Source organism: Sminthopsis crassicaudata, chromosome 3 (genome assembly GCF_048593235.1).
Source record: "Sminthopsis crassicaudata isolate SCR6 chromosome 3, ASM4859323v1, whole genome shotgun sequence".
Lineage (NCBI taxonomy): Eukaryota > Metazoa > Chordata > Mammalia > Dasyuromorphia > Dasyuridae > Sminthopsis > Sminthopsis crassicaudata.
Genome location: NC_133619.1, coordinates 490,018,256 through 490,044,177, shown reverse-complemented (window position 1 = coordinate 490,044,177; position 25,922 = coordinate 490,018,256). Strand labels below are relative to the sequence as shown.

At 34.4% G+C, this 25,922-nt stretch overlaps 1 protein-coding gene across 2 annotated transcripts in view; it reads right to left on the bottom strand.

The window, feature by feature from the left end:
* The window catches only part of NCAPD3 (non-SMC condensin II complex subunit D3), a 113,168-nt gene extending 87,630 nt beyond the window's left edge, over window positions 1–25,538 (bottom strand). For both annotated transcript variants that reach the window (XM_074303749.1, XM_074303750.1), the window contains exons 1-8: window positions 25,344–25,538; window positions 16,764–16,918; window positions 14,657–14,819; window positions 8,757–8,941; window positions 5,352–5,519; window positions 5,165–5,226; window positions 4,905–4,992; window positions 2,177–2,310 (exon numbers count right to left, since the gene is read on the bottom strand). In XM_074303749.1, the coding sequence (XP_074159850.1) occupies window positions 2,177–2,310; window positions 4,905–4,992; window positions 5,165–5,226; window positions 5,352–5,519; window positions 8,757–8,941; window positions 14,657–14,819; window positions 16,764–16,918; window positions 25,344–25,407 (1,019 nt within the window). In that variant the 5' untranslated portion in view covers window positions 25,408–25,538. The remainder of the gene's footprint in view (window positions 1–2,176; window positions 2,311–4,904; window positions 4,993–5,164; window positions 5,227–5,351; window positions 5,520–8,756; window positions 8,942–14,656; window positions 14,820–16,763; window positions 16,919–25,343) is intronic.
* Between the last annotated feature and the right edge of the window lie 384 nt (window positions 25,539–25,922).

Genomic DNA, 25,922 nt, shown 5'->3' with positions numbered 1-25,922 from the left:
AAAAGAGTAAGCCACAGAACCACTACATTGTAGTTCAGCAAAACACTGACATTTTAATGGATTAAGTAATGTTACTTCTTTGAACATTGGTGCATATTTAGTGAGCTATATACAAAGTTATAATGCACAAATTTGACTTTTCTTTAGCACATGCCTACTTGTACTATCATTTATGATGAAGAGTGGGAGAGCTGTTCAGAATATAAAAAACACTCAAAGGCAGTCTTATAACCAGAAGTTACCTTTTGTTGACATGAAAAAAGTCACAGACAAAATCCAAACATAATTTTTGTAGCATGCTTTGGGTGGGATGGCTTTTAAAGATTCAGAGAGGAAAGAGGGTGAAGTAAAGATGGAATTTAGGAAATTGGAGAGGAATTAGAGAGAAATTGGGGAGAGGCTTAGTTGAGAAAAAAAATCACATGTTGTGTCTACATGAGTAGTTGCATGATCAGTGACCAGCTGCTTAATAAAATAAGCTAACAGGACAATATTAGGAAACTGATCTTCTTTTGTGTGCAATTATGGCTGACACAGGATGGGTTGTTTTTTTTTAAATAGCAGTTACACTATTCATGACAATGGGGATAGAATGAGTTTGATATAGAAAGTACATATCAATCTGTCATTGCACTTTTGCACTGATCAATATTAACACACAATACTCTGGTCAGCTTCCCTTTTACCTAAATACCATACTAAATAACAATTAATTAACAAAATTTTTATGAGAGTAAACAACTTGAAACAAAGGGGGAACAGCTAAAAACATCTATGTATTGTAACTATAAAAGAATATGCTTAAGTAGTAAGAAGTAATATAAGTGCATGGGGCAGTTAAGGGCAAGTCACTTAATCCTAAATTGCCTTAGGGGAAAATTATATAAGTGCTTCAGAGAAATTTGATAAGATCTGTATAAATTGATGAAGAGCAAAATAACCAAACTACACAAACAGCATTTATAGCAATGTAAATGTAAATATCACTAGAAGAAAGTTGAATTCAAGTAATGAGGGGGAAAAAAAAACAAAAAAAAAAAACAACCGAAGATCCTCAAGAAAAAATATAGAAGCATATCTCTTCTCTCAGGCAGAGAAATGAAGGAATACCAGGACAGGACACTGCAAAGTCTGTTAAAGTTCTATACTGAATGTTTTTATTGTTTTTCTTTGTTACAAGGGAAGGTTCGACTGAGAAAGAGGAGATATATGGAATGTATAGATAAAATACACTGACTAAACTTATCAAAAATGGCTAAATAAAAATAAGCCAAAGCAGTAAATCTGCCTATCAAATACGAAGTCTCCATTTCTACATCAAACTGTCCCAATTCAAGGGTCAGAGAAAGGACACCAACCTTGTGAACTGGGATGTCCCTAGACACAGCAGAACAGAAAATTTAACCTTGTAGATGTCATACACTTTGTCCCATCAATACCACTGCTAGGAAAAATATCCTAAAAGGGGTCAAAGACAGAAGGAAAGATTGCACGTATAAAAAAAATATATATTTATATCAGAATTTTTTTTAGTAGCAAAGATCTAAAAGTAGGCACCCAGTGCCTATTGCAGGATAGCTGAAGAAATTATAGTATTTATAGTGAAAAAACATTAATGAATCATAAAGAAATGAAAAATATCAAGAATTCAGACAAACTTATATAAAGATATAGAGAAAAATAAGTGAGGCAAGAAAATAATATACAGAATAACCACAATAGTATAAAAGAAATATCTAATGAAATATTTCAGAACTACAATCAATGAAGTGACCATGAATGCACAGGGCTTATTAAGAAGAATGCCATCCCCATTTAACAATGATAGGGGATTCAAGAAGTAGAATGGAACACACACATTGAGACATAGCCAGTTAATTTTTTTCTCTAACTTCTTGATTATAAATAACTATAAAAATGAAAATAAGAGTATTTTTAAGTAGTAAGAAATAATAGAGTACTTCAAAACACTTAAGCAGGAGTCCTATAGGAAGAAGGAAGGAAAAATATATTAAGTCATTGGGAAGTGAGAACAATGTAAAAAGACTAACAATGAAGCAAAAAAAAAAAAAAAAAAAAATCAAAACACAACAGAACAGAAGCAATCAGTCATAAAGCCCAGACACTTAAGACAGAGCAGTAAGAAAAGAAAAAAGTCAAAGTGTTTGTATTTCACCTGATAAACTGGATTGCATGATTTCTGGTATTGATAGTTTGTGAGGTGATATTAAGAGGTGCACGGTGGGATCCTTCTCCTACTTCAAACATGAGTATCACATTTAGCAATCGATGGAAGAGGCAAGTAATGACCTAAAAAAGATGGTAAGTGGTATTAAAAATTCAAATATATTAACAAGATTGCTTATTGTACTATATCCAAAAACAACAGAAAATAAGTTGGAGTTTTTCCAAATCAACATAAGAAACATTATTTCTTTGATCATCCTTAGGAGCTAGACAAGGCCAAAAATGTGACTAATAAGATATAAAAGAATTGCTTATAGCTAAAAAATAATGATATTTTTCTGGTCTTCCTTCCCATCCACACATACAACACAGAATCTGACAGATAACAATGGAGGAACACAAACAAACATTGATAAACAGCACAGAATTTAGAAGTGATGGGATATAGTAGATGTAGGATAAGTAGATTGTTGTCAATACCATCAGGTAAAAAATGCAAAATGTTGACCTAAAAAAACTTTATTTTCACATCTTTGTTTTTAAAAGGATATCTGAAAGGAAATAGGGATTTAAACTACAATATGGATAAGTAATCAGTAAGTTTGTATGTATTTATATTTGCTTTTATATTTATGCTTTGCTATATATATTTTTATATGTACTTTTCATGTCTCTCATTACAATATAAGCTCTTTGTGAGTAGGGATTATTTAATCTTTTGTATTGGTACTAGGGCATGACCCCAAGTTGGCATTTAATGCTTGTCTTACTGAGATAGAGATAAAGGGACACATTCAAGTTACATGCTATGGCAAATACAAAGGTACAGGGAAAGAAAATGGAATGTCGTGTGAGGAACAAAGGATTTGAATGAATCACAAATTATGGAAGGGAGAATAGAATGCTGTCCAATGAAATTGAAACAATAGTCTGGAACAATGGTTTTTTCAGGCTTGCAAAGCTAAAAAGAAAAGTTTATATTTGATTCTAAAGGCAATAAAAAGCCACTGGAGTTGGCTGAGTAGGAGAGTAATATAGTCAAATCTGTTCTTGAGGAAAAATTATTTTGGTAATAGTATGTAGGATGAACTGCAGTGAGGAAAGATTTGGAGGGGAAAAAGCAATTAGGAACTTGTGGAAATAATCTAGGAGAGAGGTGATGAGGACTTGGAGTAAGGTGGTAGCTATGTAAGTGGAGAGAAGAGGTCAGATGCAAGACATGGTGTAACAATAGCAATGACAAGATTTGTCAACAATTGAGTTTGTGGGATGAAGGAGAGCTAGGAATTCAGAATAATGTTGAAATTATGAATATGAAAGACTGGAAAGATAGTGATACTGTTAAAGTAAATGGGTAAATATGAATGAGGGGAAGACTTAAGAGGAAGGATGATCTCAGATTTATACATATGTAGTTTAAGATGTTGGAGACATCCAGTTTGAAATATCCAATAAAGTAAAGGATGATGGAGACTGGAAGCTCAAAAGAAAAACTGTGGTTAGAAGTTACCCATATAAAGATGAGAGTCAAAACCCTAAAAGCTGAAGAGATCACCAAAAAAAATTATAGGAAGAGAAATAAAAGGGACGTAGAGCAGAATCTTGGGGAAATTTCCTATTCAGGACACTTGAAATGGCTGATAAATCAGCCAAGGAGATTGAATAGCACATGAATTAGAACAAAATAGTGTCAGGAAAAGCCAAAAGATGATGGTTAAATAGTATCAAATGCAGAACATAAATTAGGCATATTAATACTGGATTGACAACCCAAATAACATTTTAAAGCATATGTTAAGTAAGTATCTTGTTTTCTTATAATGCGTCAATAATCAGGGCAGCATTAATTTTTGTAACAATATTTTCTTGGCAAAAATAAGGCAGCATACAACCACACCAGATGTTTCCCAAAAGGCATTATTTGGGGAGCACCCTAAAAAAAAATTGGTATTTGTATAAAGTAACTTTATTAATAGCTCCACAGAAAGAAAAACAAGATAGCTTCATAGTTATTTTTGTTACTGATCAACTATAAACGTGTAAGTGTAAGTACTAAATTGTCATGGAAACCTTGGGAACTGTGTAACTATCTAATTTTTTCCTTTGTAACATATCAACAAATATTTCTATAAAAGCACATCTTTGTTTGGTAGTTCACGTGCTTCTCCTATGTGATCCTCATTTGAAATAGAGGTCTATGGATGAAACCAAACAATAAATTGCTGTAGCTACCAAATGATAGGCCATCAAATTGGTGCCAAACCAAAGATTGTGAAGGACCTTTCAATATTGTAATATACAAATTATGTTACGTAAAAAGATCTCTAAATTAAATAAATGCTTTTGAAAATTCAATTCAATAAACATTTATTAAGTATCTACTACATACCACGAAATACACATGTACCACAAAGTGTACTATGAAGATACAATGACCAACCCCCCCCCAATTTATGCCCTTAAGAAGTTTACATTCTATTAAGGGAAAACAATATGTAAATGGAAAATTCAACACCAGGTACTTACATGAGTAATTTCTAAGGAGAAAACATAAATTTATTACGAAGGACAGATTGTTACCAACAGAACAGGGATTACAGAGAGCACATGGAAGGAGAAGGAACAGCAGAACAAGCTTGACATGGATAAATGCCTAAGGAGCTTCTTTATATTTGTAAAGTTAAACAGTTAATAAATTAAATCCTGATTTCCTCTACCTTATCTCCTTCCCCATGAATTGAGGCACACAACAAACGCAGTCCATAATAGGCCAGTTCTGGTATGTATTTTGCTTTGTCAATGTTTCTAAACAAAAAAGAAGTGGCATTAGCTAGTAAATACGATTACAGAATTAACATAAAGAGTCATCTCTTACCCTACAAACCATGTTTAAACTAATTAATAATATATGCTAACCAGTATACAGACCAAAAAATTACCACATGGTATTTCAAAATGCAGAGACTTAAAGGCTCACCTGGCTTCTAAAGCTTGAAATCCATGAAGAACTGGTTCAAAACTGGTTAATCCAACTAAAATCTAAAGAAAAAAAAAAAATACCAAAAAAGAAAAAAACTTAATGTGACCGTTTACTTTGGCCAACATGTGTAAAAGCCAGATTAATGAAGGATAATTTACTCATGCCTCCTGGTTTTTTCACTTACTTGTATACAATTCTGCACACACTGTGGCTTTTCTTTCAGGGGGAACTTGGGCAAAAGTCTTAAAAAATTCTTCAAAAGAAAGAAGATGGCATCTCGAATTTGACAAAGGTCACGTACAGAAAAACTTATATCATCCTCATCATCCTCTTCTTCTAAGATTTCATCCATCTAGAATAAGAAATAAAAGGGTCATCACTCTTTATCTAGGTCAACTACTTTATCCCAATGGACTAACAAGAAAAATACAAGAAAGAAAGGACAGTAGTTGAGGAATTTCATTATTAAAAGTTCCTATGTTTTTAAGGATTTTTAAAAATAACTTTTTGTTATTTATCAAATTATTTGTTATTTCCATATTCAAAGAAGAGAAAGAAGATAGTATGTGAAATCATGACTCTATTATACTCTGATCTTTTAATGCTAGTTTTGTAGGTGTCCTGACTGTCTGTATCTCCCTCTGTGCCTTCTTATATAGTTTCTTTCTTTAAGATGAAATTTTGTTTTATTTTCTAAAGCTTTGAAGTTTTGGATGGTATTCTGGGAACCTCTCTGGTCCTGACCTATTGTACCTGGGATCCTTCTACTAGTTTTCACTTTCAGTGGGGTCTGTGCACAGAGTATTGGCAAATTTCAGGCCTGTTTACAAATAGTATTTCTTTCTTCAAAACTCTCAGAGATGGTTCAGGTCAGGTGCTACAAACTTTCAGAACCATTATGAACTTATTTCTACATTCCCAATATGAGTTTTGCAAGTGACCATCTCCCTATGTGAGGTCAGAAGGTTTGATGGTATGCAAGGGTTCCTGGGCCTTCTTTGTTGGAACATTCAGACCTTCTTTCTCCTTTACAGTGTTGTACACAGGGCAAACACTCACAAGATGGTCAGAAACAGCAATACAAGGACACTCTCAAGGTATGTCTTAAGAACTTTGGAATCGATTGTATGAAACAGAAATCACTGGTACAGGACCTCCCTCCACATCATGTGCCTTCATCAAAGAAGATCTTGTGCTCTATGAGCAAAGCAGAATTGGATTAGCTCAAAAGAAATGTGAGTTGCACAAAATTAGAGAATCCACCCCAAATAATGCTCATAGGGACTATCTATGTCTGACCTGAGGCAGAGCATTCTGAGCTCCTATTGATCTGATGGTTTCTGGTGAACTCTGGAAGAATTACAGCTTTTGTGACTGGACCCCTTCCTTGATGCCTAATGACCTGGACTGAAAAGATATTTACGAGTATAACTTTTGGATTTCTTGATCATTAGTCAGTTTGGAGCTCTTTTTAAAAATTCCATTATACTTGTTATACTTGTAATGATGCTAAGCTGTTCTGTTCCTCTTCATTCACTCTGTCAAAAAAGTAAGTTATTTGGCATTTTGATGCCATTTAAGGTCTACATTAATTCATTCAATCAAAAAACAACCATTTATTAAGTGTCTGCTATTTACCAGGACCTATTCTAGGTACCACACATACAAATATAAAGAATAAAAGTATATTCTACCTCTGTTTTCACTATCCATCATAAAAATACCTGAAACAATTGGCCTTACTGATGATAGTCTTGCTGACATTCAACCTTCCCCATCTATTTCTCACTATCAATGTAATAGGGCATATATTTTCAGTGACCCAAATACTAAGGCTGTCAGGCCTACTTAAATTTCAATAAAAACCTATTTGTTTAACCTAATTTAACTCTGACCCCATTTCTTTCAAATATTCACTATCATATGCTTAATATGAACAGTCCATTGCATGATCCTACTTTATACTTCTAAATAGAAACTGTCTTCTTTTAATTCTAATTTACTAACAGTGAGTTACAGGGAAACTAATTCCCCAAAATTAACAATGAATAAAAGTAGCATGACAAGTCTTCATATTTTAACTTACTTCAAGCAAAAAGTAGGAAGTAGTGGTAGTTTACCGAAGTCAATCAACAGAAAACTTCGAAACTCAGTATCAGAAATGCATGGTGGAGAGAATATAATTGGATTTCTGAACTTCAGTCACAAAATAAATTGATTGCCTACTAAACATTTCAAACTGGATGTTTCATATAGTTAACATATTCAAAATTGAATACATTATCTTTTCCCCAAAATCTACCCATCTTCCAAATTTCTCTATATTTTTATTATTCTTCCAGTCTTTTAGGGTTCATAATCTCAGCCTTACTCTCAACTCCTCATTCTCCTTCATTCCACATATCTGCCATTTCTACCTAAATGATCCCTCACATATGACCCCTTTCTCTACACTCATACCAGGTTGGTTCTAGCCTATATCAGCTCTTGCCTAAATTACTGCAATGGAATCCCAATTGGATTCAATCCAAACTATACATTGCTGCCAAAGTTATTTTCCTTAAGCATGGATCTGACTATCTCTCTGAACTATTCATGTTCCACTATTCACTGTAGCTACTATTGCTGCCAATATTTCTTCTATGATCAAATACAAACTTTTGCACTTAAAAGGTTCTATACCTGGTCCTAGTTTATCTCTTCTGCTTCATTACTCATTATTCCCCTTCTTACTTTACAGTATAGCTAAACCAGCCTTCTTTTGGAATCTCACATACTATACTCCTCCGGTCTGTGTGCCTTTGCACTGGTGATCCCTATCACTAGAATGCTCTTCTTTATTTATACCTCATAGAATCCATCATTTCCTCCAAGACTCAGTTCTAGCACCCCCCTTCAACATGAAACCTTTTCTGATTTCATCACCCGTTTCCTAAACTACCTTCTATTAGAATACCTTTTAAGTAGGTCTTTATATATTTATATATGTACATACCGTGTCCCAAAGAAAATTCAAGAATACTTGAGAATAAGCATTCATTGTATTTGTATTCCCAATACCTACCACAGTGCTTGAAAAAGGCTTAATAAAAATTTGTTGATTGTCAGTCTGGTGACAATGATGAGAATGGATGGTTAGAAGGATGGGGACAATAGTAAAACCCTACCCATTTAAACATCTCCACATAGAATTTCTCATAACCCTGGTGACAATGTCAATAAAAATCATCTTCTGTATCATCTCCAATATACAAATCAGTAGATTCTATTTTTAAAAATTGTAAAAAAAAAATGTACAATGTTTTGTTCAGTTGGACTTTTTAATGATTATTTTTTACTCTTCAATTTGACACGCATTTATTAAACATTTACTTAAGAAACATTGTGCTAGACAGTAGAATGTATGGGGGAAAAAAAGGAGCTCACATAATATGTATGCAACTAAGTAGCCTTACTAAGTGATCTGAAATTTTAAGATTTTATATGGTGATTATAAAACTTCTCATGGAACTATAAGCTTAAAAAAACAAAACAAAACAAAACAAAATACTATAATTACTAAGATCTTTAAAAATTTTTCTCTTCTTACCTCAAAATCCTCTTTCCTGGGTGGTTTTCCTCGCTTTCTATTTCCTCTTGAATCAGCTTGAGAATTCTTGGGATGTTCTTTTTTCCTTTTCCTACTCAAACTAGATTCTTGAGGCCAGCTCTTTTTCAGAATCTGAAGACATTTGTCAAACATTACTGGATGGAACACTTGATTAGCTATGCTACCTGTTCATAAAGAGTAAAGCAAGTTAAGATTTAATTAATCTTGACATATATCCAATTATATCACAAATGAACAAAAAATCCATAAAATAAATTTCCAATTAGTTTTAAAGAGCCAAGAAAACCGTGCATAGTAGAGCGAGAGACAGAGATAGAGACAGAGACAGCAACAGAGAGATAGAGACAGAGAGACAAAGAGAGTTAGTTAGCTTCAAAAGCAAGTAGACTTGATTTTAAGTTATACTTATGACCCACACTACTTGTATGAATCTGAACAAGCATCAAACTTTCAGTAATTGTACTACTACTCTTTAAGACTGAAACTCAACAATGAAAATACTAACTTACAATAACTGATTACTTATCAATGAAGTCCCAGGACCAGTTTCTATCCCTATCCTTTGAATAATTTTAATAAATTGAGATTTGTTTTTTTCTTGTGCAACCAGATAACTGTATAAATATGTGTACATATATTGGATCTAACATATATTTCAACATATTTAACATGTATTGGACTACCTGACAGATAGGGAAGAAGGGGAAAATTTGCAACAAAAAGTTATGCAGGGGTCAATGTTGGAAAAATTACCCATGCATAAGCATATAAAAGCTTTAATAAAAAATAAATAAATTAAGAAAGAAATCAAAGACCACGGAAGAAAATCTTCACATTTAGTTATGTACAGATTCTAAATTAATTTATCATCTCACTTGAGGGATCCTATTAAGGCACTTTTTTTCAAAAGCATGAAACTGTTCCCTCCAAAGTTACCAATGGTCTCTTAGCAGACAAATCTAATGGCCAGTTTCCATTTCTCATTGTCCTTGACCTCTCTGTAGCCTTCTCATCACCTTTCAGATACACCTTCCTTTGAGTAGGGAAATGTCATCTTCTATGGAACCCTCTTAATTGTATAAGTCATCTTAATTCTAGTGCCTCCCTTCTCTTTATTATTTCCTATTTGTCCTACATTTGTTTATTTGTACATTTTTGTTGACTTGGTATCTCTTCCATTAGATTTTAAATTTTTGTAAGGCATGTCTTCTACCTTTTTGAATCTCTAGTCCAGTGGTCCTTAAACTTTTTAAATAGGGGCCAGTTCACTGTCCCTCAGACTGTTGGAGGGCCAGACTACAGTAAAAACAAAAACTCATACTCTGTCTCCACCCCTCAGCCCATTTGCCATAACTCAGCGGGCCTCATAAACATCCTCAGCAGGTCGCATCTGGCCCTTGGGCCACAGTTTGAGAACCTCTGCTCTAGTCTTTAGCACAGCCTCTGACACATAGTAGGTGATTATCAGATGTTTATTGACTCTCAGTCAAAAAGCTGAACTGCTTGATGACTTCCACTCTAACACTCCACTGAAATTACTCTTAAGTCTTAAGTTAGATCCATGACTACTCTGAAGGACTTACTATGAAAATTCCTATCCATATCCAGAGAAATAACTAATTGTATCTGAATATGCACTGAGGCATATATTCTCTCTCTCTCTCTTTTTACTTTATTTTTCTTGAGGATTTTCTTTTAGAGAAGAGATTTATGTTTTCTTTCACAACATGAGTTTTATGGAAATGTTTTGAATAACTTCACATATATTTTCTTAATAGGGGATTGGGGATAAGAGAGAAAATCTAGAACTCAAAATTTTAAAACAAATATAAAAAACTTTTAAATATAACTGATAAAATAAAAATATTAAATTAAGTCATAAATTATGTACTTATTTACAAACCGAAGAACTATTTATTTTTCAAGTCCTTATCTATATTTGATCCTACTAAATAATTTGGCACTTCTGACTATGCCCTTCCTTCTACAGATTACTCTCTCTCCTTCTTTGAATTTAGAACTTTATTATTGTTGTTGTTATTTTAGTCATTTTTATTCATATCCAATTCTTCCTGACCACTTTTGGGGTGTTCCTGGCAAAGATACTGGAGTAGTTTGCTATTTCCTTTTCCAGCTTATTTTACAGATGAGGAGATGAAGCAAACAGGGTTAAGTGACTTGCCCAGGGTCACATAGTTAATGAGTATTAGAGGCCAGATTTGAACACAAGAAGTCTTCCTTATTTTAGACCCAGTGGGTTATCAACTGCGCCACATGGCCACACTAATTCAGAACTACCATACTTTTAAAACACTCACCTTTGTGCCTTTCTAACTATTTCTTGGCTAGACCCTGATCTTCTTTATAACCAGTTTGATTATTCCCCAAATGACTGTTTTTGGCCTTCTCTTCCTCTCCTTTGATAATCTCAGTCACCCTCATAGCTTCAATAACAAATTTTACACAGATGATTTCTAGACCTGTTCTTTCTTTGGGCCCCAGCCATTCTCCAAAAGCCTACAGGACATTTTCACCTACATATCTCATTGGTAGCTCAAATTCTACATAACTGAAATCAAGCTTATTAGTTTTCTTCCTAAACATTCTACTCCTTTTGACTTCAATTTCTGTCAATAGTACTACCATGTACTACTAAAATCTTTCATGTTAAAAGCATTGATGTTATCTTTGATTTTTTTATTCTTCCTCTTATATCCAGTTGAGAAAAATGATTCATTTGGACTTCTACTGTATTCCAATCAGTATTAATCAGTTTGATATGACTCCAAAAGGGTGGTAATTATAAGTTCTGTTTATTAGGCCCACATGCCACCGTGAACAGCAGATTGTAAGTTCACTTGCTTAATCATAGAAAACTAACTAGAAGCCTTCTACCCCCTTTTCTCCTTGTTATGGTGACCAAGCCCAGCATGATGGAGGTTACTAATGGAAAGTCTCCTAACTTTTTTTGTACCTACAAACCATTCTCTCTTATCCAATACCAGTAGGTAACCGTGGTCAGTGAAAATGCCCCATGCTTTGCCCAATGAAAGATATTCTTGCTGTAATGCCATTTCTAGCTGTTGCATGATTTTTTGACTTTTGAATTAAAATCTATCAGCCAAATGGATTCTCTATTTTATATAGCCCTTCTAGAGTGTTCAAGTATCAAACATCAAACACAGTACTACAGGTATGAAAACTTCCTGAGTAACTGCTTGTATAAATGATTTCTTTTGTTTTTCCATTTAAAGAGATATAGATTCAGAAGTCTTTATTTTTGCCAAGCATAATGGAACATACATGTCACAGCTGCCAGGGTGGCTTGGAGATAGCAGATATCTTAAATTTAAGAGTTCAGAACTTCAGTGAGCCAAATGAGATGTCCTCACTAAAGTGAGCATCAATACAACAGTTAGCAGATGATATGATGGTATACTTAGAAAACCCCAGAGATTCTAATAAAAAGTTATTAGAAACAATTCACAACATTAGCAAAGTTGCTGGATACAAAATAAATCCACATAAATCCTCAGCATTTTTTTACATCACCAACAAAATAGGGCACAACTATTGCAATCTAGTGTTTGACAAACCCAAAGATACCAACATTTGGGAAAAGAATTCATTATTTGGAAAAAAAAAAAACTGTTGGGAAAACTGGAAATTAGTATGGCAGAAATTAGGCATGGACCCACACTTAACACCACATACCAAGATAAGATCAAAATGGGTCCAAGATTTAGGCATAAAGAACGAGATCATAAATAAATTAGAGGAACATAGGATAGTTTACTTCTCAGACTTGTGGAGGAGGAAGGAATTTGTGTCCAAAGGAGAACTAGAGATCACTATTGATCACAAAATAGAAAATTTTGATTACATCAAATTTAAAAAGTTTTGCACAAACAAAACTAATGCAAACAAAATTAGAAGAGAAGTAACAAATTGGGAAAACATTTTTACAGTTAAAGGTTCTGATAAAGGCCTCATCTCCAAAATATGCAGAGAATTGACTTTAATTTATAAGAAATCAAGCCATTCTCCAATTGATAAATGGTCAAAGGATATGAACAGACAATTTTCAGATGATAAAATTAAAACTATTTCCACTCATATGAAAGAGTGTTCCAAATCACTATTGATCAGTGAAATGCATATTAAGACACACCTGTCAGAATGGCTAAGATGATAGGAACAAATAATGATGAATGTTGGAGGGGATGTGGGAAAACTGAGACACTAATACATTGTTGGTGGAGTTGTGAAAGAATCCAGCCATTCTGGAGAGCAATCTGGAATTATGCCCAAAAAATTGTCAAAATGTACATACCCTTTGATCCAGCAGTGCTACTACTGGGCTTATATACCAAAGAAATACTTAAGATGGGAAAGGGACCTGTATATGCCAAAATGTTTGTGGCAGCCCTTTTTGTAGTGGCCAGAAACTGGAAGATGAATGGATGCCCATCAATTGGAGAATGGTTGGGTAAAATATGGTATATGAATGTTATGGAAAATTATTGCTCTGTAAGAAATGACCAGCAGGATGAATTCAGAGAGGTTTGGAGACTTACATGAACTGATGCTGAGTGAAATGAGCAGAACTAGAAGATCATTATTCACTTCAACAACAGTACTGTATGAGGATGTACTCTGATGGAAGTGGATATCTTCAGCATAGAGAAGATCTAATCCAGTTACAAATGATCAATGATGGACAGAAACAGCTACACCCAGAAAAGGAACACTGGGAATTGAATGTAAACTGTTTGCACTACTGTCTTTCTATCCAGGTTACTTATACCTTCGGAATCCAATTCTTACTGTGCAACAAGAAAAATGGTTTTACACACATATACTGTATCTAGGTTATACTGTAACACATTTAATATGTATGGGATTGCCTGTCATCTAGGGGAGGGAGTAGAGGGAGGAAGGAGAAAATTTGGAAAAATGAATACAAGGGATAATGTTGTAAAAAAAAAAAAAAATTACTCATGTATATGTACTGTCAAAAAAATTATAATTATAAAATTAATTTTAAAAAAATACAACAATTAGGTAGTGGTGTCGAGAGAACTGGGTCTGAAATAAGGAAAACTCATCTTCTTGAATTCAAAGCTAGCCTCAGGCACATACTAGTTATATTATCCTGGGCAAGTCATTGTTTGTCTCAGTTTCCTCATGTGTAAGATAGTGGTGCTATCCTTTGTTCTCAAAGAGAACCAATATTACATCACTATGCTGAAGAGCAACTAAAGCTGATCAGACCAATATAAATTCAGAAGGTACTACCACAGATCAGGCACAAATAATCCACATGAGTATTTGGAATGGAAATGTGTCTAAATTTGTGCATCTCACATTTCTTTTGAGCTATTATAATTCTGCTTTGTTCATAGAACAAAGTATCTTCTTTTATGTGGGCATACTAAATTGTCTGATGCTAAAGTCACCCATGTCATAAAATCAATTTCAAAGTTCTTCAGAGCTTCATATGTAAAATGAACTAGAGAAGGAAATGGCAAATTACTCCAGTATCTTCACCATGAAAATCCCAAACAGGCTCAGAATGAATCAGAAACAAACAAAAAGATGAAACAGCAACAGTCCCAAAGTGAATTCCCAGGAGTAAGGGACACCTGGTTGGCTAGGGAGGGGCCCATGATGTCAAAACTCCAAGGTTAGTGAGCTGCCCCTGTACTTCCAGCCTGGGTGAGAGGAAGGGAAAGAAGAAAGGGAGGGATGAAGGGAGGGGAAAAAAGGGAGAAAGAAAGGAAGGAAATTCTTTATTTTCAAATGAGGAAACAAGGAACACTTAGGTTATAAGAAAAAAAAATGCAGAAAAGCAAAGTGGGAGTAGATGATTCACTTACCTGGGATTTCAAGCAATAAAAAGTAAAGCCCAGCAGCATGCAGACCATATTCTCGATTTTGCATGGTGGCATTTTTCTTATGGACAATTTCAACAAAGTGATAGAAAAGGGCTATAAGTGCATTAGGAGAAATATTATTCTCCTTAAAGATGGTCCAAATGCTCTTTAAAAAAAAAAAAAGAAAGAAAGAAAGAAAGAAAGAAAAGAAATGAAAAAAAGAAGTCAAGAGTTGGAGAAAAAAAAATTTTAATTTCACATGAATTATATTTTTTGGGAAATTTGCTACTTTACAGAATTAGGGTCTGGCCAGTGCAGGACCCTCTTTTATCATCAACAAGTTATTAGCAATAACTAAAACTATTATCCTTATACGAGGTTTATTTCTCATCCTAGTTACTGACTTGGAAAATCCTAACCACTTCAATATACCAGTAGAAGAGAGAGGTAAAAAACCCCACAAAGTAATTATTTCTACCATTTTGTCCACCTGGTGGCCAGGAAATTATCAAGGTGAACCCCCTGAATGAAATCTGAGAGAAGAATTCTACCTGGACTTTCTTGCTCCCTTAAAGAAGTAAAGTAAATAATAGTTAACTGAGTTGGCATAATTTTATTTTGTTTTGTTTTTTATATAATTTTTAAAAGCTTTTTTAAAGTTATATATAAATAAAATATTTTAAAGGTATCAAAACATCATTTCTGATTTGATTTACAATGTGCAATGGTTCATAACACTTCAAGTTTCTCTGCCTTGTTTCTTTCTTTCTTTTGCTGAAGCAATTGAGGTTAAGTGACTTGCCCAGGGTTACACAGCTAGGAAGTATTAAGTGTCGGAGACCAGATTTGAATACAGGCCCTCCTGACTTCAAGGGTGGTGCTCTATCCAATGCACCACCTAGCTGTCCCTGTGTTGTTTATCTCAGGTGCTTCCTTGAGTAATCAATGATATAAAAAACAGCACTTAGGAACATTTGAGTAACTTGATAATTTTTTTTTTTTTTTTACAAGTCTTTGTGCAAAGCAGTCAATAATGAAGATAATCATTTATCTATTTAGGGAGCTGAATTTTCTAAAAGTGAAGAAAACAAAAATGTTTTACCATTTAGATTTATTTTTCTTGAAATTTTCCCTAAATTGGTTTCTTTTATTGCTAACCAAAATACCTGCATAACTTGAATTTCTTTCAGAATAGTAGGTACTGAAATTGAATCATATGTGGTTTCCCTTGTTACCATCTGTGAATCCAAAGCTCTGGCAATAAGTAAAATTCTAGGAAGCTAAGAAAAGGAATTCCATATTTAAGTCTTAGAAAATGTCTTAAGGTTGACCAATAGAAAACAGAAACTTCAAAAATCCTTCCTCTGCACTTAATAGAGGTGACTCCTTTAGTTTTTTAAATTTATTAATGGTGGAAGCTACTGAAGCTTCTCCATGAATTTTGTTGTACTTTGTTTGAACATTTGCTATCTTATTTTTTCTTTTTCTCCAACCATTAAAATAAAATTATACTGGACCAGTTATGCAGTTAGCAGTTTCTTATTTCATTTGCAGCTTTGAACTAGATCAACATCAGTTGTGAATCTGGCTTCAAAAAATTCCTTGGACATCTGTAGTACATATTCTTTATAAGTTGGCCCCATAGGAGTTATCATTATTTGATGTGGAGACAGTCAGAAAGACTATTTTCCTCCATTGTTTTCTGAAAAAATAGATGTCATTTTTTTTCAACTGATCCCAGAATAGTTTGGTGAATGATCACTTCTAATATGAGTAAGGTTAAAAGTGATGGGTAGTTGGGAATCAAGCTGAATAGTGACACATTGCTGTCACTTGCCAGTGTCACCTTTGATTTTTATAAATAATAAGTCTCATAAATTGTTATTATTTTGAGTTCTTTGAAGAGCTGAGCATTGTGCAAAAAAAAAAAAGCACAGGGAACGATGTAAAGTCTACATAAGATCAAATGGCTGAACTCATAGAGTTTATATGTTCTTTATACAATTCCTACAGTACTATTCATGTCTCATCAGAGGGTTACAATTTTAATGTAAGTCATTTTTATTTGAAACCTAAAAATGACCAGATTTATTTATTTATTTATTTTTACCTCTGTGGTTCCATGTTCTTGAGTGGCAAAAGGAATAAGGTTCTCATAGAGTTCGGTGAATGCATATAGTCCATCTTCTGTAATTTGCGCTTCGATGTTAGGATCCAAAGGTTCAGTTTCCATAAAATCCAATTCCCAAACTGTGTCCACCCATGCTGAGGGTAAAATATTGTAAATGAAATTAGTAAAGCCTTGGCAGAAAGAAAATGTTAACGTTCTCTGATCATATTCTATAAAAAAATTTTTAAAAGCATGTTATGTTCTTTACTTACCTTTAAGGAATTGATTTACCACTATTACTTCCATGTAAAGGAAACATATTATGTGAAAATACTCATTAAAATAAAAAATAAGGGAAATAATTATTTTAATGTCAGTTGTTATACTGTTATGAGAAAGTTATTTCCTTTCTTCTATCTGGAGAGGGCCACCAGAATTCTAGATTATGTGCTATATTCAAAAACACAAATAACTATTTTCAAAACAGTGTAAGTATTAATAGTTCTGTTTAAAACTTGGTAGGCATTTTATTTTAACCGAGTCAGAAATGCATGATGAATCTGGTAAAGTAAAAGGAGCCGTAAAAGTTGCCACTGGTGTTCTTTGATAGAAGTCAGGTTAACGCAATACTTCATTGGTGCAAAAGTTACAATTTAGTGCTAGAAATTGAAAGTACTCAATTAATGCTGAGTAAGCACTAATTAATCAATAGAGTTCTTAAGAATAACCATCGTTCACATTTATGGAGAAAAACTTGACATATCATATGATTCTCACACTCTGGAGATAAGTAGAAAAATTATTATCTACCTATTACAGATGAAAAATGTAGTGTCAGAGAAATAAAGTCACTTGTCCAGCTTTTCAGATGGTAAGTAACAGAGCTAGTATTAAAATCCAGTGCAATTTCTATATGTTAACTCTTTTCAGGATGCCTACAAACAAGCCCAAGTCTCCTCCATCCTTTAAATGAAGTTCTCATTAGACCCTATTATCATCTCAAGAAATCACCCTATATCTTTAGTTCCTTTTTCAGTCAAATACTTAGAAAAAATGATCGATCAACACTTGTTTCCTGATCTCTCATTCACATCTCATCCTCTTGAAACCTGACTTGTGACCTTATCTCTCCAGTAAAATAACTCTCTCCAAAATTATCACTGATGACATAACTGCCAAATCTGTTAGCCTTTTCTCAAGCTTCATTTTTCTTGACCTCTCTGCAGCATTTGACACTACCTATCTCTTTATCCCTTTGGACATTCTCTTGAGTTTTTCTAATACTGCTTTTTCTTGGTTCTCCTATCTGTCATACTACTTCTCAATCTCCATTAATAGATCATTATACCCATCACACTTCCTAAGCTGGGATGAACACTCAAGTCCAGGCCTTCTTTGGCTACATTTAGTCTTAGTGACATACTCCTCTGAGTTTGTTATTTCATGACTAATAACTCAGCCAATAGTGATTGTTCTATAGGCATCTGAAGCTTAACATGTCCAAATAAGAACTCATCACTCTTCTAAAGTTCCTTATTTCTGTATTAGAAACCACTACCCATTCCAGGAACCAAGGTTCTCAGACTTAGCTTTATCCTTGATTTTCATCTGTCCTTCACCCCACATATACAATCATGTGCCAAATCATGCCATTTCTACCTCCACAACATCTCTAGAATCTAAAAGATTAAGCTCTCCTTATCTCCTAGCCTCTTCCTGTTTTACAAATAGTAAGAAAGCATTTAAAGTCTTGACAATAGAATTTTGTCTATTATTTAGGGATATTGTAAGCCACAATTCCAAAATGGCTTGGATTAGAGAGATATTCCAAGTCATAATATAACTTACTTTTGGTGCTCCTCTTTAAACATATATTTAGAATTTGTTTAATCTAAATTAGTAACAATTATTTCTGACAGGCTTGTCCCTAAAATATGGAGTATAGTACTTTTTCCTACACTTCTCTCCATTCTGTGTATCATCCCAATTCAGGCCCTCATGACTTCTTGCCTGAACTACTTCATGTGCCATCAAATTTGTCTCTCTGCTTACAGTTCCCTACTCTAAATTATGTTCCAAGCTATAGTTGTGCCATATCATTTCCTTGATAAATAAATTTCAGGAGCTCCCTATCTCTAGGATTCAACATAATCTCCTTTGTCTTTCGGAGCCTTTCACAAACTGATTCTAACTTAACTGCCCTGACTTCTTACACATTTTATCCTTTCACACCCACTATAGTCTAGTAAAACTGAAATTGCAACCACCTTTTCTGAATTCACTCCTTCTCTTCATCTCTGCTTTTTAATAAATTAATAAGCATCAATTAAGCACCTACTATTGCTCAAGCATTGTTATATTCTGAGAATACAAAAATATTCTCAAATAGTCCTTGGTCAAAATAGAACTTACTTTACAAGGAGTTAATATTGTATCAAAGACACCTAATATATAAGATGTATAAAAAATAAATACAAGGCAATAGAAAGAGATGTACTAACAACTAAATTTTGATGGAAACAAAGGAATTCTAAGAAGCAGAGGTGAAAAGGGAATATAATGTTTAATAATAAATAACCTGTAGTCCAAAAAAATAGTGTGCACACTATACTTTCAAATTCAACAGTGATTATTAACATTTTCTCCTTCACTTCCTAAAACCTATACAATCAAAAACAAGTCCTGACTTCTATTTGTTTGTTTCGAAGGTATAAACATTCACATCAAAAATTTATCAATGTTTAAATACAACTCTAACATCAAATTATAGGGATCAGCTAGTCCAAAAGCCTAGAGACTAGAAATGAGGTAAGTTTCACTAGAAATATTAAGTGTCAGTGTTTAAGAAAAATAAATATGATAGGGAATGTGCATAGTGGAAGGTAGAATTTAGATACCAGAAAACGAATGAAATTATTTTGTTTACCAAGATATAACAGCAACTTCCTAATTCTTCAATTGCTCAATCTCTGCATATGGTTGGTTACCACATTAATTTTTATATAATGCTTTATCACATTACTATCCTGCATAAGAACTTATTAAACTAAAAAGCAATATGACAGTGAATAGTCTTGTCAATAACACTAGTTAGTTAAATATCCTGGAAGTCACTTCTCTGACATTCATACATCTTATATACTTCTTAATCTTTTGAACCTCAGTTATCTCACCTATAAAATGTCAATAGTAATAACCTTGTTACTGACCTCACAGGACTGTGCTCAGAAGTTTAGAGCAATGTGAGGCTCTAAATTGTTGTTTCCTGTACTGTTTTCCTACTTAGATTGTAAAATCTTTGAAGGTATCAGTGTTGGGACAATTAGCGCAATGGATAAAGTACCAGTCCTGAAGTCAGGAGGACCTAAGTTCAAATCCCACTTCAGACTAGCTGTGTGATCCTGGGCAAGTCACAACCCCAACTGCTTCTCCAAAAAAACCAAGATATCAGTGTTAATATATTAAAAGATTACTTAAGGTTCAAGTAGTAAAAAAAGAACTTACAAATCTAATTGACTACATGGGAGTGTGGGAATGTTTATCAAACAAATAGAAAATATTATTGGGAAAAAAATATGGATTTTATTTTACAAAAATAACAAACTACTTGCCCAAAATCAATATGACTAAAATTAAAAAAAAAAAAAAAAGTTGGGAAAATATTTTCAAAGTAGATATTTAATAAAAGTCTCATGAAATCTAAGTAACTGATGTAATTAAGAGAGTAGTATTTATTTTTCAATGCATAAGCAGTCAAAAGATATGAATTGAATTTTTGAAAGCTAAAACAAGTTCATTGCCTCATTTACAATATAAAAAAGTACCTTCTGTGTATAAAACCACTGTGCTAGAGACTTGCAGAAATTTGAAGAACACATGCATCCAAAGTTTTGCATTACAAGAATTACAAAACATATTACATTTGGAGAAGACTCAGTCCCAACCTCACATCCTTAAAGACAGTATTTATTTGGTGAGGAGGGATTAATAATGGGACAAATAATTTGTAGACATATAATCAAAATATACAATATTGTTACATGATACCTTGGAGAGATCTAAAACAAAGAATTTTTAACCAAAAAAAAAAAAAAAAGCTTTTGTTTAGTATGTAAAGGTTATAAATAAATCATAATAAATCACCTCAAAAATTGTTTAAACTTTTTTAATAATCAAAGAAACAACAATAAAACAACACTGCAGCTTATGCCCATAAAAATAATCAAAAACAGTTAATGGTAAAATTCAGTGTTGCTGGGAAAACATTTATAAGGTTGGCAAAACTGGAAGGTGATGTGAATTTTTTTTAGACAGCACCCTAGCAAAACACAATAAAAATTATAAACTGATCATTTATTTGATACAATAACCCCACAATTGGAACTATATCCTAAATATATTACTCAAATCTCAAATGGATTTATGATCTCATTGATTCAAAAATGCTCACCAATGATATAAATCAAAACTCATCTTTGCTTTTCCAATCCTGTTTTCCAACTATTATGTCTTCTCAAAAATATACCACAGAATGCTATTAAAAGATAGTAAGAGCAAAATTTACAAAAATATTTACAGGTGTTTTATTTTTTAATCAGAAACAACCAAACTATGCTTGTCCAAAAAATGGCAAATAGCAAATGGCAAAATACTCTGGTATAACAATATAATTGACTATCACTAACTTCAAAAATTGTCACATGTGAGGAGTAAAAGGGCATATAAATTTTACATAAAAATATATGACAATAAAAGGAACAGAATATAAAAATGGGTGTTATACAAATTGCAGGGACAACTAGGTGGTGCAGTGGATAAACCACCAGTCCTGAAGTCAGGAGGATCTGAGTTCAAATCTGGCCTCAGACACTTAACACATCCTAGCTGGGTGACCCTGTGTGTCATTTAACCCCAATTGCCTCAGCAAAAAAAAAAAAAAAAAAAAAAAAAGTGTGTGTGTGTGTGTGTGTGTGTGTGTGTATGTATGTGTGCAAAGCAATAATGCAAATCTTTACAAGGGCCAAGAAAAAAGATCAGAAATAAAAGAAAACAAGCAACAGAACATAATGGATAAAGTGACAGACTTAGATCTGGTTTCAAACTTAACTTCATTTACTAAGCTATGTAAATCATGGACAAGTCAATTATTTTTTCAATCTCAATTTCCTCATCTGTAAAATGGAATAATATTATCTGTAGTACCCTACTTCACAGAATTATTATGTTTTAAATGATATAATCTATGTTAAATCCTTTATAAATCTTAAAAACTATCTAAATGTCAGTTACTGATAATATTTATGTTTTCCTTTTTTATATAAATCCAGATCATATTATTTTATGGCGAATATATATTTAATATATAATGTATATATACATATATATGGTGTTAAGTATTAAGATATAGTATTAAATTAGCAGCAGATACAAAGATGCTCTGAGAAGTCCAGTTGTTCAAGCCTTCTGCATGACCTCATGGTGGGATATTCCCTTCACAAACATAAATCATTACCTTTCTTTATCTTAAGTGATATACAGAACGTTGACATTTCTGCTATATACATAAAATCCAACGGAGGGTAGCTCACAAACTCTACTTGAAAAGACATAAATGAGATGGTTTCATTGTATATTCAGAGGCAACTCTGAATAGGATACTGATCATTTGCAAAAAGAGCCACCATCAAGTTAACTGATTGCATTTTATGTGTTTATATCCACTGCAGATAACTGGGACATAAGAAAATCAATACTCTTCATCACACACACACACACACACACACACACACGCTCACTCTCTCTCACTCTCTTCAAAAAGGGCCAGAAAGTAGAGAACTAAAATTTCTTATCCCCACTTTATCTCCAAATTAAAGCAACTAAACAGAAGGATCTAGTTACAACCTGGGAGTCACTTCAAAGGATCATAAGGACACACAGATTTGGAGCTAGAAAGCATCTTAGAGATTAACTAGTCCACAGTTTGTTAAACTTTGTTTTAAACCCAAGACATTTCTCCACAATCCCCTCTTGAATCTGAGCTGAGTTATTTCTGGCAACACTCATACATATGCAGTGTAAAGTATGCATGATGTGTATTCAGATTCAAGGCTGCATTGAAGTCCTGGGATTCACACAGATAAGCACTGTCAGAAACACTTTGGATTCATCATAAGTTTGATTTTAAATCAATTTTTGGTCATTGTGCTCAGTAACTTTTTACCTGTTGCCTAATTTTTCACAATCATCACATTCAGATTCAGGATCCCATATGGGGTTTCAAAACAATTTTAAAAGCTTTGGCCTAATTTAATTTCTCATCTTAAAGATGAGAAAACCGAGGCCAAGAGATGTTAAGTAACATGCTTAGTCACATAGGTAATGATACTGGCCTCCTGATAGTTCCAATTCCAACAGAAGCTGAATCCACTATACCAACCAGTTGTTTCTTATAACAAAGATTGGAAAGATAGGTTGGGACCAGGTAATAAAAGGCTTTAAAAGCCTAACAGAATTTCATCTTTGGTTTGCTTCAAAGTGTCATTTTCTACATTAAATTCTGTCACTTGTTCCCAAAGTGAGGGCTAGTGCCTCCCCTTAAAAAAACCAACCAAACAAACAACAAAAAAAAACAAAAAACAAACCAAAAATAACTCCTTTAATTTGTTCCATATATGTGCATATTCAGTGCTAGGTACTGAGAGGAAAAGAAAGTAGGAAAGAAAAATCTTTGACCTGGTAAATTTTCCTGTTTGGCCTAAAGAAATAACATGCATGTACAGGGAATCCCAAAATCTAAGGTAATTAGGCTTTAGTGACTTATCGTGTATAACATAACTTGTATCTGAGTCCAGATTTGAACTTGGAAAGCTGGGTCTTCTTGATTGTAGGCCTAGGCCACCTAACCACTTACTATGCTATTAAGTGTTTCCTATGTGTCAGGCCTTGTTCTAAGATCATACTCTGCTGAGATAGACAAGCAAACAAATATGTATATATTTATTATAAGCTACACACAAAATAAATAGGAAATAGTTAAAAGAGGCAAGAGCACTAGAGTTAAGTGGGGTTGGAAATGTGCAATTTTAGGTAGCACTTAAAGACATTCATCCAGTAAATAGGGAAAACACTCCAAGAGCGGGGACATTGAGAGAAAATGCCTGCAGATGGGAGATGAAATGCCATTCAGATCCTGGATAGCTGGTAATATGTAAGAAGCAATGTAGCATAGTGAAAAGAGAGAAGCAAAGCTACAGAAGGATTTGGGTGGGGGGTAGCTAAGTGCCTCAGGAGATAAGAGTGTCCACCTAGAGTCAGGAAGACCTGAGTTCAAATGTGACTTCAGGCATTTCCTAGACCCTTAACACTGTTTCCCTTAGTGGCTTCATATGTAAAATTAACTGGAGAAGGAAATGGCAAAAGAATACAGGATCTTTGCCAAGAAAAGCACAAATGGGGTCACAAAGAGTTGGAAAAAATTTAATAATAAATATTTATTGGCTGACTGATTAGTAAATGGCAGGATTCAACCTCAGGTCTTCCAATTCCAAATCCAGAGCTTCTATCATTACACCAGCATCTTCCTGAATGTTAATTGCATTAAGATCAAAAAAGGCCCTTGTGCTGATTTTTTCCTCTTCTTTTTCTTTTATTTCTTTAACAATACTACTTGCATATTTTTCATCACTTCACAGGTATAATGTATATCAAATTGCTTACCTTCTCAAAGGGAAAGAACTTGGAACTCAAAAGTTTTTTTTAAAAGATTGTTAAAAGATTTACATGCAATTGGGAAATATCTAACGAAATGAATAAAAATATATTATAAGCATACTAGTTTATATAGGAGATAGCTCTCAGGGAGAGAGGAAAAGGATACTGGCCAAAATTATGAAGTAGAGAAACATCAATAAAAAAGTATTTTTTTAAAACCCCACCAAAAACAACAACAACAAAGGAGACAGACCCACAGCATAGGACACTCTCAGCTGAGACTAACAACCATTCAAGCGTTCACTCAAACAAGACAAGAAAAAACTATGAGAACGAGCACTAAGGTCCGGACAATCAACTGGGAGTGAGAGCTGCGCAACCTAGAGGCAGATCGGCGGCCGGCAGCGCCACAACGTGGAACGACTCGCCCGTCCCACAGCTCGTTACATTTCAGAGGCAGTGCTAACTCTCCTTCAAGCCATCATGCCGTGCCGCCTCGCAGCCACAACATAATGTAATCCACAGACAAATGAAATCGTCAAAGAAATGCACGAATGAGCAAATACATGAGCTGGTCCAAAAGAGAGAGGCAGACAGCGAATGACGATAGGAAAGCTAAGGTCTGTAGGAGGCTAGAGCGAATACAAGAATGGATGGCGATCGGCACCAGTAGAGAGAATGCCCACACAGGAGAGATCTACAGAAGCTTCCAATTTCCCCCCTCCTCCTCCAAGACCGAGGTGGGAGGGAGGGCGGGGCTTGGCTGTCACTGGCTAGAGGGCTAGCGAGGACGGCTGGGTTCCATTCCTTCCTCCGTTCGCCTCTCCGCCCCCTCCCGAGCCTGCCCTCTCTTTCTCTCTATTTCCTCACCTAGGCTGAGACCAGAGGGACACCAGCGCCCAAAGCAGTTCCCAAGACTCGGCCGCAGCGACATGGTCCAGAAGAATCAGCAGCCTTCTGGTCTACTTTCAAAACTTGCTCCGCGCGCGCTCCGTTTCTTCCACATCGACCAACCACGGTGCAAGGGCCCCTTTTCTCCAGCCAACCACAACCCCGAAGTCCCTTGTACATCGGCCAATCCGCGATGGCTCGTGACGCCCACGCGCCGAATGGCGGCAGCCGGAAGTCCACTCCGTGAGGAAGTAATTCTTAAGGTCAAGTGGTCCCCTTTCTAATTGTTTTTGAGCTGGGAAACAGCAGATTCAGTGACAAACCAAAATTTTCTTCCCCCTTTACTTCAGGATGAAAAAGATCTCCACGCCATCCCAAGTGAAAACAAGTGGGAATTGATCGCCTTTTTCCTTCTAGGCAACGCATGCGCCAGGGGCCTCCCTAGTCAGAGCGCATGGAAGTACTGGTGGGTGTGTAAACTCTCCGAAGGAAGGGAATTAAAATGGAAAGTGAAATTCAGCGCCCCTCGAGGCAGCTATCATTCCGCCGGGCTGGTAA